Source organism: Choristoneura fumiferana, chromosome Z, assembly GCF_025370935.1.
Source record: "Choristoneura fumiferana chromosome Z, NRCan_CFum_1, whole genome shotgun sequence".
In the NCBI taxonomy this organism is placed as follows: Eukaryota; Metazoa; Arthropoda; class Insecta; order Lepidoptera; family Tortricidae; genus Choristoneura; species Choristoneura fumiferana.
This window is the reverse complement of record NC_133472.1, coordinates 9,300,216-9,315,451: the sequence shown is the minus strand read 5'-3', so window position 1 is coordinate 9,315,451 and position 15,236 is coordinate 9,300,216. Positions and strand designations below refer to the sequence as shown.

The 15,236-nt window shown below is 37.1% G+C and overlaps 1 protein-coding gene across 5 annotated transcripts in view; it reads left to right on the top strand.

The window, feature by feature from the left end:
* Positions 1-1,602: 1,602 nt before the first annotated feature.
* The window catches only part of Ctl2 (Choline transporter-like 2), a 28,025-nt gene continuing 14,391 nt past the window's right edge, over positions 1,603-15,236 (top strand). Inside the window, exons 1-2 of one of the 5 annotated variants that reach the window (XM_074085259.1) lie at positions 11,875-11,953; positions 13,078-13,316. In XM_074085259.1, coding sequence (XP_073941360.1) covers positions 13,274-13,316 — 43 coding nt within the window. In that variant the 5' untranslated portion in view covers positions 11,875-11,953; positions 13,078-13,273. Of the gene's footprint in view, positions 1,899-11,874; positions 11,954-12,828; positions 13,317-15,236 lie in introns of those variants that run through there. The other 4 variants (XM_074085284.1, XM_074085251.1, XM_074085269.1 and 1 more) reach the window with 4 other exon arrangements.

Genomic DNA, 15,236 nt, shown 5'->3' with positions numbered 1-15,236 from the left:
AAAACATAGGCACTTTTTATCCCGATGTTCCCACGGGATAGGGATAAAATCTCGAACTAATAACCGCTGGGCTTAGTCATGAAATTCGGTATGTAGATAGCGCTGGACATCAGGAATAAAACATAGCCTACTTTTTATTCCGATATTTCCAGGGAATAGAGTCATGAAATTTGACCATGATTGTTTTTAATGTAACGTAAATGAAAACAACGTTTTAATTTTCGGGAATTCCCACGGGAATTTTTAAAAATCCCGTAATTTCAATTCAGCTGCTGAATCTCATGATTTACGTGTGCGAAGCCGCGGGTGAACACTAGTTATGCATAGTTATTAATGGCGACAATACAATAATATGGTACCATCGAGGTGATCTGATCTGTTAATGGATTCGGCAGCTAAAGCACAAGACGTTTTTGATGTGTATTATACTATTTTTATTCTGAATTTAACACGAAATTGCTTAGAATTGCTTTGCTCGCAGGCAGTGGCGGATTAGTTACGTAGCAAGAGTATAGCAAATGCTACGGGCCCCGCGCGTCTAGGGTCCCCGCGGACCAATGCTTTTCGATCGTAAAAATGTAAATTTTGATAGAAGCATGATTTTTTAAAATCAATGTGCAAGTACAATACTGCCACCACGAAACTAACACGAAACCACCGTCAAAGAAAGAGAATAACATTTTACTGATACTGTTGTAAACTTGAAGCAAATCAAGGGCCCCATGATAAAATTTGCTACAGACAGGCCCCGCGCTGACTTAATGCGGCTCTGCAGGGCTACTACGAAACTCGAAACTAGAAGTTCGTATCGTACCGTCCCTCTCGCTCTCGTTTTAAATAGAATAAGTGTCAGAGGGACCGCACGACACGAACTTCGAGTTACGAGCTTTGTAGTAGCCCTGCAGCTCGCAGGCTGATGGGGTGCGTAACATTTAGATAGCAACCTACATACAATGTTAGCACCATGATTATTATCGTGTTTGCATTTGAATTAACTTTATCTGTTTTCAAAGTAGACTAGATACACAACATCCATGTCGGATAGGTAGGCAGCGCATGGTTAGATTTAATTGCAGAGTAAAACCTTAAGTATGTACAGTTGCTGGCTGAGTATGAGAATTAAACAGATGATGAAACTATGATTTTTTAAACTGGGACAATTTGCTTGTCGGCCTGTAGACAAGACACCATACTTCAAACCGGGACATGTCCCGGCGTACCGGGACGTATGGCTACCCTAGTCTTGATACATACATACACACATTAGCGATTTGAGTATTTTGAGTAGAAAAGCCGTACACTAGCTCCTATACTAGTACCTTTTAGTGTCGAAATTCAACGCAAAAGTTGAATTTTATAAAATGTTGCCATCACACAGTGGCAGACTAAGCTTTGATTTGGGACTACTTAAGTAAATTGGTGTCAACTGTCCCATGATATTTTTTTTTCTCAAATAGGTAAAACCGTGCTAAACTTAAATGAAATGAATTGGCTCTTCGGTTAGACCCACGAGCGTAAGTAGTCACTAGTCTCGCGTACAATGGACCAATTCACTCCTGACTCAACTCAGCTCACAGCTCAGTAGTACTATTATATATTCTGTTGCTCAGTCTGCCGAGTCGCCTCCGCGCCGTCGAACGCGTCAGGTGCCGCGCGTGCTCGTTTATATCGTAAACTTTCACTCTTCAAAAGTAAACAAACTAAATGAAACATAATTTTAAATCATTTCGGCATTCGAAATAGATCTCTAAATTTATAAAACTATACTAAACTACGCCGTGGGTGACAAACAGCTCGATACGTTTCATAACAATGCTCGAAAGTTAAAAAACTAATGCCACCATCGCGGTTAACTAGCGACCTCTAATTGAATCACAGCGCAATGGGAAAAGACTACGGTAAGCATTACTTGTCCTAATTCAGAGGATAATAAAACAAAAGCAAAGGTAAGTATCATACATAACGTGTTTGTTTATGAGTAGGTAAGGAGCATTAAGTGTCTTTCTTTGTGTGCGCGATGCTCAATTGCTTTTTAACTGGTGACCTACCCACCAATTTGTGACATTTATTTAGAGAACAATTGGTGCGTTTTGTTGTCTTAATATGGAGAATTTCCACAGTTAGTTCGATCGAGCTAACAGGTGCCTGCAATGAACCTGACCAGGGCCCACCCAGTTTTTGGAAGCATATTAATATTAGGGGCTGTTTCACCATCCATTGATTAGTGTTAACTGACGGTTGACGGTCTCGATATGTTTTGCTCGAATAGACAGAGACGGCATCACATTTAACCGTCAGTTAACACTAATCAATGGATGGTGAAACAGCCCCTTGGTCTAATAATATTAGTGTTTTGTCTCATTTTCTCATACAATTTATGAGAAAAAATACTAATATTATTAGACTAATATGCTTTGAGAAACAGGGCCCAGTCGAGGAAACTGAATAGCATAACAGAGTGGGACCTTAACATAATAGGTACTTTTCGCTGCGATTTCTTTTAAACATCAGTAGCACAAAGGTTCAATCAACCCTGGTACGCGATTCAGTTTCTTTGACTGTACCTGCAAATGGAGTAGGTAGGTAGCCATTCATTGTCCCGAGTCGAAGCCGGTATGTGAAAATACGACATATTCTCTTTAGTCATGCACGCTTGTTTTATTTACATTGTAAGTTCAGTTTTTAAAGCAAAGTAGTACAGTCGCCAATAGATATTTCGGAGCGGCCAAGGTGCATGTTCCGATATTTTTTACCACCTTGGCCGCTCCGAAATACCTATCTGATGGCGACTGTACCCACCTACTTTAAATATTTTCCTAAGAAGTAACTTGAAATCACTTCATTTCTTCATTCACGTGCATTCGAATTGCAGAAGCGAGCTTTTACATTTTATATACATAATTATTAATTACCTAACTAGGTGAATTAGTTTATACCTAATCATGATATTTAAGTCAAAAAATAAGTATAACATTTTTCAACTGTGCTAACAGCTGGAATTTTATGAGAAGAAAAAATTTTACGCTGTAAATATAAATACTAAAACAATAACCCTCCTTCGGGCAGTCGGGTAAAAATCAAGGTTTAATCAAGATGCTGGGATTTGACTTTAAAGTGATTCACCCACGCAATATTTATTTAGAAGAGGAAAAGACAATGGTCCGACTTTCTTCCGAAATATCTATGGCCTTTCGATTTTGTCTCAAGAAGTTTTAAATCACATGGTAATTTAGTACATAGATACCGTACAAAATAATCTTCCTTCGGGCATTCGGGTACCTATATAAAAACAAACTGCGCACTCGTCAAACCCAGACTTTGAAGATTTTCGTATTATTTGAGAGAAACTAATTTTTATAACAAAATTTTTTCGGTGAATGAAATATGTAAGGAAACCTATAGTCACTCAAAGCAATTTTATAGATGCGTGTACTTATAGATCAGCGTAACTTGGATTTTATTAAACCAAGCCCTGAGATTTTAAGAGGAGACCTGCGTCCAGTAGCAGATGCGAATAATGTTCAACATGGTTTCATTACCAAAAAACTACACATCTACGTACTCTTGTGTTCAATTAATAGCTGACTATAACTTTATATGTATGTTTAAAGTTTGTTGTCCCCCAATTCTAGGTCAGACTGATTTCGAGTTTGTTAAAAATACGACAATCTTTTGTACCCATAGTTGTAGTGTACAATTTGTGTATCAGTGGGTATTTTCGTAAAGTATTAGTCACATAGCTGTGGTGGCCTAGTGGTTTGACCTATCGCCTCTCAAGCAGAGGGTCGTGGGTTCAAACCCCGGCTCGCACCTCTGAGTTTTTCGAAATTCATGTGCGGAATTACATTTGAAATTTACCACGAGCTTTGCGGTGAAGGAAAACATCGTGAGGAAACCTGCACAAACCTGCGAAGCAATTCAATGGTGCGTGTGAAGTTCCCAATCCGCACTGGGCCCGCGTGGGAACTACGGCCTAAGCCCTCTTGTTCTGAGAGGAGGCCTGTGCCCAGCAGTGGGACGTATATAGGCTGGGATGATGACTATACCTAGTACCATCCACGAAGCCGCGTGATTTTGACAAAATTTGACATTAATTACATTGTAAGAACCATGCACGGCACGCGTCATCGTGAATGACTCTACATACCTATAGGTACTTAAGTGTGCGACGGACGGAGTAATAAATTAAATTTCTGCGGTAATAGTAATAATTACATTATTTATTACTACTAATACGAGTATTCACAATTAAACAACACCATTCGTGTTCGGCTTGGTGAGGGCATGCTGTCGCCTTGCCGCCAGGTACAGACAGATATACTCGTAACAAAGGGATAAGTAGATTCGATAACAAAGAAGTGCGCTGCATCTTTCTGCTTATACTCGTTACTTGCAACTTCAACTTGGAACTTCGGGCGGTGATAAAATATAAATCGTACTTTTGAAAGGTGTTATTTAACACAACAACCGACGCGACTGTCTACCTCCATCCCGATTTTTGTAACAGATGTCTTGCTTAAAAGTCGCAAACGAGAGTTAACGGTATTTAACTGAAATTATTTCAGCGAAGGTTGCTATTTTAAGTGTATTTTTGTTTTTTAACAATTTATTCTTCATACAGTACCTTATTAGCCTTAAGTGGATGCGGGGAGCGGGGAGGCCACGCCAGTAAAGGAAGAGAAAATGGTACAGAATAGTAACAGAATGGTACCCAAACCCAACAGAATTCAAACAAAAAGATACATAGGTAGACCGTAGACCTAAAAAAAATGGGCCGATGACATTGTCAAAACTTGGAGTAGAATAGCGAGTAGCACTGATAAGAATGGAGAAGGCTCGAAAAGACCTTCGCCGAAGGGCAACCGGACTTACAAATGAAGAGCAAGGCACAAATAATAGAATACTAACCAATTAATTAACTACCCGAAATAAAGAGACTTAATACCTCTACACACACGCACGCACGCACGCACGCACGCGCACACACACACACACACACACATACACATACATAACGTATACATACGTGTCAAAATAATATGCAGGAATCTTATTCATTACTTATTTCTCGAAAAAAAATTAATGATGTGAAAAATTTAAGACATCCCTTGATGACTATATCTGACCCCCTGATTTTGGGAATTAATATTTTATACCCAAAAGAAACAATCCTAGGTATATTCTACTCGTATAACTTACAGACAACAAGAAGTGTTGGCTTTAAAAGCTACATTTTTTTTAAAGTTGGTACCTAAATGATAATTTTATTGACATATCCTGAGTACCTAAATAATAATAGATATACGAGTATAGTATACTCAGCGGCACAAAAATTGGCGCACTCTACATGCAATATTATCTATTGCTGCATACATTTGAGGGCGCGATTTTTTGCCGGTCAGTTAGTATATTTCTAACGTAGGTATTGTATAAGTGTGCTGCAGCATAATTATAATATACATAATAATTTAAACAGAAATGTACGATTTTTTTAAAGAATAGCGCATCGACTCATTGGGGTTTTACTGTGAAACAAAACAAATGAATCCTACAAGCTGTATCGGGATTTCCTGCTATAGCATTCGAAATATTGTCAATCGTATTTATAAAGGACAGGCAGGACATGAAAGTAGTCATCCTTATATGACTTCAAAGTGGGCATGTACGCAGGAAAAGGAGAGATGGAAATAAAGGGAAAGTAATATACGTTCTTAGATACGATAAGAGTAATTGAACTTATTAACCGACTTCAAAAAAAGGAGGTTATCAATTCGGTTGTATTTTTTTTATGATTGTTACCTCAGAACTCCGTCATTTATAAGCCGATTTGATTTTTTTTTGCGATCTTCTAGGAATGTCTTCAATGAGGGCTATCGTTTTTTGTCTCACTAGATGGCGCACTGTTGCGTGAGGTTTTTAAGTATGGCTTTCAAAGTCTGTTATTACGGGCGTGAAAACAAAGTTTAGATTAAAATCATATTTAATACACCTTAAAACCGTACCATAAAACTATCGAGCATGCCACAGTGTTGCATAGTCCCCGTTTTGTTCGGAAAAAAGGGAGGACAAAGGTTTCCGAAAGACAAAACTGTCTCAAAACACAGACATTCATTTCCCCGGAACGCATATTTGCCATAATTAATTTCAGATATTGCAAAATATTCACAAAATTATTCTAATTATAAATAAACCCGAGTAGCTCACCCAAAAAATATGAGATTTGACATTTCGGAGACTAGTGTAGCGCTAGCGCTTCTAGTGGCGAATTCATACGCGATAGCCCTCATTAGGTCCCATAAGTACCAAATCAGGATCTGATGATCGGATCTTATGAAATCGAGGGAACTCTTCAAATGTTGTAGGGACACCTATAGTAAATTGGATATATTTAGTAGTAACTCGTGCATTTGCTCTTGAAAATCATCATTTGGTGAAGTGGAACTGATGATGAAGACCACAGTTGACCATCGGAGTTACTACTGAATAACAAGTATTTCACGGGTTGAATTTTTATTACTTTGACACAGTTGCTAAGCAATTTATGCTCCTCGTAATGCATATGGTAAAACGGGTGGTGAAGCACCAGGGCTCCTCAATAATGAACGTTTCTGCATCGGAAAAAGCAATCTTTCGTAAAAGGTGACGAGCAGTTGATATTAAACTATTGTGTCTTAGATTATTTACACTAAAAAGCGTCCAAAAAAAATTTATAACGAAAAGAAACATGAAAATAATTTTCTACCAGTCTGAAGTCGGTCGGTGCCTCAGCACGAGCCAGCAGGAGCGATTGAAGCCCAATATAAAGTGCGGTGAGGTAGATGACTTCCTGCTGGCTCGTGCTGAGGCACTGACCGATTTCAGACTGGTAGAAAATTATTTTCATGGTTTTTTGTAGTCGGTTCAATTTTTTGTTATAAAATTTTTGCACGTAAAAGGTTTTTGTGCATAGCTTCGGACTGTTGAAGCTACGAGTACTTACGCCTAGTAATAAATAGTAAACTATGTATATTGGGGTACTTTAATTCAAACACAAAAGTAATTCGCGGGGATGTGACTAATACTTTACGAAAATACCCACTGATACACAAATTGTACACTACAACTATGGGTACAAAAGATTGTCGTATTTTTAACAAACTCGAAATCAGTCTGACCTAGAATTGGGGGACAACAAACTTTAAACATACATATAAAGTTATAGTCAGCTATTAATTGAACACAAGATGTTACCACCAAAATTCTGCGTCCCATAGGAACTTCGTGGTCGTTTTTCCAGATAAAATAATTTTATGTTAGTTGTAACCAAACATGGCAAAACTTTCTATGTTTATTGAAAGAGATTTCAAATCGATTTAACGCTGTTTTCTCTCGAACATTATGTACAGTACAGTGCCTACAACTTGGAACAGTCTACAACTGTCTGGAACATGGCTAAACATGATAAATGTTGTAAGCCCATGCTTTCGCTTTCCCGGAAGTCATAAAAATAAGAACTACTTACCAGTAGAGAAACCGTCCCAGAGATAAATTTGTTGTTGCATCACATCACACTCAAACGACATGATTGTAAACTTACTAACGCTATTATCCTTCATGATGCAAGAGGATAAACCGAATTAAATAGCCACTTATGCCTTCGTCATGTTCAGATTCAAATAAACAGTTTATTATACATACTATCTCATAAAAAAATCGTACGGTATGTATAATGTTTGTATGGGAGGTATGATCAGTTGTTTATTTGCGATTTCCCGTAACTACCCACTGTTTTTTTATCATTGTTATGTCATTGATAAATAAGTTAGACAAACGATTTACTAATAAGTTTATTTTATTTACAATACTTACTTTATTATTGTATCGTCATCGGACCAGCTTACATCCAATCCCGTGTGAATCAAAATTCATTGAAAGATTTAGCAAACATAGAAACAAACAAATATACGAAGCCAAGTTAATAAAGCTTGTGAAAAGAGTGTCCTTATTGAGATGGACCAGGGCGCAGCGTAATCGTAGTTAAATTCAATTAACAAAACGCGTTTCCATGGGTGTTAATTAGCTCAGCATGTTAACTTTGCCACGGTCGAGTCACCGAGCTGCCCATTAATACAATCATTCCAATCCAAACTCTCGAATCACAAAACATTATCATGAATTGATGACTTTATGTGAATGTCGCTGTGATAAGGAAAGTCAACAAACAAAGTTGTCATGAAGGAAGCTATATATACATACATATTTTAGCATAGTGAAGTGGGGTTTTTGCATCGCGCTGACTCATATGGTCGAACACGCAACTACGAGTATTTCCAAAGAGCGAATCTATGCACTCCATGCGATAGCGATAAGTGAATATGTGCATGATGCATTTAATTTAAGGCGTCGGCAATACCTTGCTAGTTCGACGTGCCTTTTATCGCAGTAGATTATATATTATTCTGCAATAGCAATATAGGTACTTTCGCTGACGAACAAAAATTAAAAAGGGGCACTTACTTTGACATGGCACTCTTCAAACAAAGTGACTCATTAAATCTAATTTCCCGAGGGATTTAAGTATAAAACACGTTTTCTGAATTTAATTAACACTAGAATAAAGGTAAGTAACTAAAATTAATTAAATTATAAACATTAGCTGTCAAACGAAGGTAAGTAAAGAAGTAAGCTTAGGTTAGGGTGCAACGCGACAACGGTTACAAATCGGCGCCCCGTTAACTAGCGGTTATTTAAAAACTAGTAACAATACTATTCATAGTAATATTGCATTTACATATGTTAAGTACCTATTTCTGTCTACATTATAAAATCTTAGTGCGACCATAATAAATACAGTAAATACTTTATTGGATTTATTTCAACAAAATGGCCCCTTTGCAAAAGTGCTAGCAAAACGTCAACCCTGGGTTACGTGTAATTAGTCCGACACTATCGATGATTTTGAGACCAATATTAGGCGGGCTTGAGCGGACCAGGCCCTATACTCTGAACACGAAGTGCAAAATTCGACTTCGTATCTTGCCGTCCCACTGACACTAATATTATTTAATACGAGGCGAGAGTGAGAGGGACGGTACGATACGAACTTCGATTTTCGAATTTCGTAGTAGCCCCTCAGGGTCAACTGCGAAACTCCAAGTTACTCAGCGCTAAGATTATTATTTTTTTACCCTAGACCGTGCAAGAGAGCCTTAGATATTAATACCGTCTTAATGGAAAAATATATCTCGATTTAGTATTATGTTCAGTTTAGTAAATAACAATATACTATGTGTAGGTATAAATGGAGTATGGAACTATTTGAACTATCTAGGTAAGTAGTTTAGAGAACGATTTATAATGGCGAAATATCCTCCTGAGTCCTCGCGTACTTTATAAAGGACTAATTAACACTAAGAATAACGGCCGAATGTACTTTATAAAGTACAAATTGTTAATTGAATAAAGAATTCTAAGAATTTTGAAATATAATCCAAAATAACAAAGCAGGTCAATCATGTCTAGGTCTTAAACGCTAAGTTTGTTAAAAAACGTCAGGACTCAGGAGGATATATCTACATATTTAATTTTTCCAGCCAGTGCGTCATCAAATAGATACATTTACGAAGAGACAATATTTAATACGGGTAAATACTTTCAACCTAAATTGGTAAGCAGGCATGTACGACGTCGTTCGGGCTAGCATGCACCGGCGGTCTATCTCTAATAGCTCTGATTAGCTCCACTCCACCTCTGATTCATTAAGCACAGGCGTTGGCTTGGTTGCTTACATACTATTTAACTTATACGTCTAGCTAGCTGCAAAACAAAATTGACTAGTGTTAGTACTTATAGGTACAATATTTAAAAGTGCCGTGAATCTAAACACTAGTTATATTAATTATTACTAATCTTTCGAGCAGACTGACTGATCGTTTGGTACAAACCAACAGCAAAGGCACTTAAGAATTCGACATCAGTTATACAATTTTTATGGAAAAACCTCTCAATATGTGTAATACATTTTTGTACCTACTTACTCGTACTTCAGTTTCTGACACTCTATTTGATCCATCATTCACGCACCTTTTCGAAAGTTTGGGCATTTGGTCCTAAAATACCTACATGTGATTAATTACCATAAAAGGCACTATTGTCTGTATCATACGTCTTAAGTATACACGCGACATAAAGGCCGCATAAGTCTACCCAGCTATACTTTTGCAGGTGGTAGGACCTCGTGCAAGGTCCGCCCGGATTGCTACCACCATCTTGCTCGTTAATCCTGCCGTGAAGCAGCAGTGCTTGCAGTGTTGTGTTTCGGCGTGGAGAGTAAGACAGCCGGTGAAATTACTGGCACTTAAGGTATCCCATCTTAGGCCTCTAGATTAGCAACGCATCTGGTGTTGCAGATGTTTATGGGCGGTGGTAATCTCTTACCATCAGGAGACCCACTTGCTCGTTTTCCATCCAGTTGAATAAAAAAAAAAACTAAGACCGTGTTTTACTTACCTACTGTCTCTATATTGTAGTTTGTGGTGGAGTGAATAAATACTTTTTTTTAAGTTACCTAAGTATATTGGGCTCATGCCCACACCACACCACAGCGGCGTGGTTCCATAAAATTGAGATTATTCGCGTCCTACAGCCAATGATCGCACGCCCGCGGGACGTAAATAAAGATACCGTCACTATTTAGGTACTAGCATCACCATCATTCACACATTTACCGTAGTGCACGTTAGCCGGCGAACATATCGGACATTCAAAATCAGCTGAGCACAAAGTGGCTTACTGCCTACTCTGTCTGACAGTAGGTACAATTTTCGTAATGGTAATAAATCAAGATGACTGATTTTCTGTTGACTTTGAGAAAATAGATATTTATGTCAGTGATGTGGTACATTATTGAACGTTAACTTAGCAATGCAGTTCTTTGGTTGCATAATGTACAATAACATCATGAGTTTGTGGAGTTACAAGTTATAACAAACAAGTAGCTGAGAATAGTTACATTAGTTGACAGAATTACAAAATACATATTTTTTTTAGTTCATAAAAACACACTATACAAAACATTATGGAAAGTGTTTTTCCATATTAACTAAACGCTTTCAATACTAGTTTCGTTTTGATTGAGAGTTGAGACCTATTGAGACCGTGATATATTTGTTCAGTAGGTACTTAGCTATGAAAGTGCAGTTTCACTTTCGTAATGTCGCACCTCAATTGCAACAACGACATAAATGCAATTTTTTTTAAAAATACTTAATTATGCGAAACGCTGCGATATATATATCATTTATAGAAAAAAAATGCAGTTGTGTCGTTGTTGCAATTGAGGTGCGATGTGTATAAATAAATAAATACCACGGGACGGTACACTTGACACCAATTGACCTAGTCCCCAAGTAAACAAAGCTTGTGTTGTTATTGTGCATGAAGCTATCTCTTGTTTACTTTTGCCTACCTAGCTCCTACCTTACTCTTACCCATACGTATTTTACCTATGTTAACTGTACTAACTTACCAAGCGCAATACTAAAGCAAGATTTTATCCATGAGCTACCTATGTCATCGAAGCATTGTACAGCGCATTGGTTTCTGCTCTGATTGGCGCTTTCTATTTTGTGATGGTCATTTCGGAGGGGACCTACCTATATGTGATATGACCCTCCGATCCCAATTTTATTTATTAATTTAATTATCATTTTTTTGTTATAATATAGAGAACTGTACAGATACACCTACACAAAGAACCTATTATCAAACAGCACGGCGTATCAACTCTAAGTAGTTAAGTATGAATCAATTAGTGTGACAATTAGTGGTTTTCATCAAGTCGAGACAAACCGGTGAATCTTCGGTGACTCATGTGAAGCGGTCTTTAGTTTAGCCGCTCTGCTCGCGTAGTTACACAAGCTCAGTGTCCTACGTGACGTTATTGGGTGTACATGTCATCTTCAAATGTTATCAGGTGATAAACAGTGAACACAGCAGTGTCCGTTTAAAAAAATATTTAAAGCATACGTTTTAAAATTTGTTAGCAATCCAAATCAAATACTAACGAGTTGTTGCGTTTGTTTAATAATAATAAATAATTTCAGGATACAGAAGCTAGATTAAAGGTGTTGTGTTGCAAATTGTTGTGTTTGCGTCTCGTGCGCGCGCGCAGCTGTGTAGGTACATTCGGCTCGTTTATCCGGCGCGATCGTCTGAATGTGAGCGCGTAAATTGTCCCATTTCTAAATTTACGTCAGCACCGTTAACCGCATTATTTATATCGCGGTTGGTAGTCAAAGTCAGCTAAATACTCGTACCATCCTATAACTTACAGCATACGGTAAAGTTATGCGAAATTATTGTTTACCTTTCCGTGCAATGGCCTTCGTGTAAGCCTAATTTGACGTAAAAAATATATGAGTAGGAAGTTTTTACTACGGCTACTATATGACCATGACGTAACTCACTATAAGACTCGGTGAAGTTTAAATACTAACCTACCATCACACATCATCGCGTTAAAATTATCCATAGATAATTTATTGAGTTTTCTTAAGTTACTCAACTATAAGTACACTTACAAATTATTATTCAAAAAGCCATAAAGACGTCATTTGAGTTACAACGTTGCACATAACGTTATGTACGATACCTTTCTGCAAAGTATTAAGTACTTAAGAGACGAAGAAGTTCTTCCCTCCTTAAGCAATACTTTGTCTTGTAACAAGGGACTTCCTAATCCGAGCTAATAGAAGACCCACTTGAAGTAATTAGCTCAGACGGCTTAATTATCGTTAAATGAGCAGTGTCTGCTCAACGTACTTAACTGGTTGTCGCCCTTATTTGCAGTTGCAGCAAGGCCTTGTTGAAAATATTCTGAATTCTAATAAATAACTCAATAGATACTTGTTTAACTCACGGATGTATCTGGTGCAAAAGCTACATACACTGGCATCGCGGTAACTAATGATAGCAATTACTACAACGTCGTTACGTTGGTGCCTAATTGTTATTTGACTACAAGACATTGACGGCCATAAACTCTAGTAAGCTATGACTGATACAAGTCTTAGTGTATTTTGTTTACATCCTCTCTAGCAAATTGGTCATTCACTGCTTTTCGGATAAAATCAACAGAACACGTTATCAATTTCTGATAAGGAGTATTCAAGCGTCGTCGCGCTGATAGTATGTGGTTATCCTCAACCACAGACACAGCGCTGAACCACCATTTTTCAAAATTAAGCAATGACGGCAACAACATACAATAAATAAAATAAATTCTGCCTCTAATATGGGTTGTTGTGGAGATTGCTGCGTGCCACCGAAAGAATCCAGTAAGTATTCAAAAGTTTAACCAGAGTAAGGTTAAGTTTGATTGGCGAGAGTCTCAAGGATTGCGATAATCGGCAGTCGTATCCGCTTAAAATAAACGGGTGTTGAATAATAGGTTTGTGGAGGAAGTTATATATAAACAGTTAAGTATTTTACTTTGATAACGAGCTAGCACTTTCCCATTGATTTATGCGGTGCAGCCAACGTCGATCTACCATGCACTTGATAACATTAGTAAATAAAACAATAAATAAGGGAACGATAAAAACACATTTTTAACAACCATGGTAGTAGTGGTACATAGGTACACATGAAAAATACGCATAATATTGCGTGTATGCGAATGCGCTCAGCATATATATATGTTCAAAGTCAAAGTCAAAGTCAAAATATCTTTATTCAATTTAGGCAACAAGCACTTATGAATGTCAAAAAAAATCTACCACCGGTTCGGAAAAACCTCTGCTGAGAAGAATCCGGCAAGAAACTCAACGAGGTATATATATTTTTTTAAAACAGATTTACAATATAATTAAATGATATGTATACATGACAAGTATTTAACACAACTTTATTTTTAACACAGTAGGTTCGCTATTTGAAGGGATCGCTAATGCGGATCGGAATTATTTCCAAATATCCCTGTCCATGATGTTATGGACCAAGTGATTAATATGGGCATTATTTATAATGCCCGGGCATTATGAATAATGACAAGCTATAACGGGCAAAGTGATAATTATTATCTAAACTTTATTATTTATCTATCACATTGCCCGGTCATAATGATTATGAATATTGCTACGAGTACATAATCGTTGGGCAATTTGATTAAAAAACTGATTTTTGGGCAACTGAATTCTGATTCATTCATTCGGAAAGTTAAGGTGTTAGGTTCAACTATGACCAAAGCTTTATTTACATGGACTAATTTCTTCTAGTATAACATACATTAGGTTTCGGCGAGCGAGCAAAGCGAAGCGAGTGCGCAAGACGAGTCAGTGCAGAAGCGATTTGGATAGGTCAGGTTTAGAAGGCTAAGGCGGGAGCTAGCTTTCATGAAAATTTGCACTTATAAAGTTGAATATTTCGCAAACATATCACTGAATCAAAAAATCGTCAAAGCAAATCCCTAATGGTTTTTAAGACCTATCCAACGATACCCTACACTATAGGGTTGGATGAGAAAAAATAAATCACCCCCACTTTACGTCTATGGGAGGTACCGTAAAAATTTTTTTTTTGAATTTTTTTATTGTACCATTTTGTCGGCATAGTTAACATATATATCCGTGCAAAAATACAGCTTTCTAGCATTGATAGTCCCTAAGCAAAGCCGCGAACGGACGGACAGACAGACAGACATGGCGAAACTTTTAACAAATTAATGTAAACCTAAAACATGTATAAACCTATGTTTTGACAAATAAAATAAATTCTAAATTCTAATTCTAATTCTAACTATAAGGGTTCCCTTTTTGCCATTTTGGCTCCAAAACCCTAAAAATTGCTTTGATTGCTTTCATCGAAGTCATAATATATGTTTTCAATCTTATGTGTTTCGAATATTATAGGTTTTAATTATTATATCAATTGATATTATATCTACGTAAATAACGTTATACCTTACAAAATTAGATATTTTGAAATTATACCTTTCCTTCATTATATCCAGTCAACGTTATACTAAACGAGCTTGTACAAAGTGCGCTTATATATTATGACTGTTAAGTATATGATAAGTTCTTATAGCTTATACCGGGAGTGGCTTGTAATACGAGCAAATAATTAAAACATAGATCATACTCGTCAAACTGAATTAACTGAACAACATTAGTTCAGTGACTTTTCAAAATAATAAGGTTTAAAAGTTTTATTACACTTTTAAGTTTATTCGAAAAAGCAATGTGAAGCAAAATGCT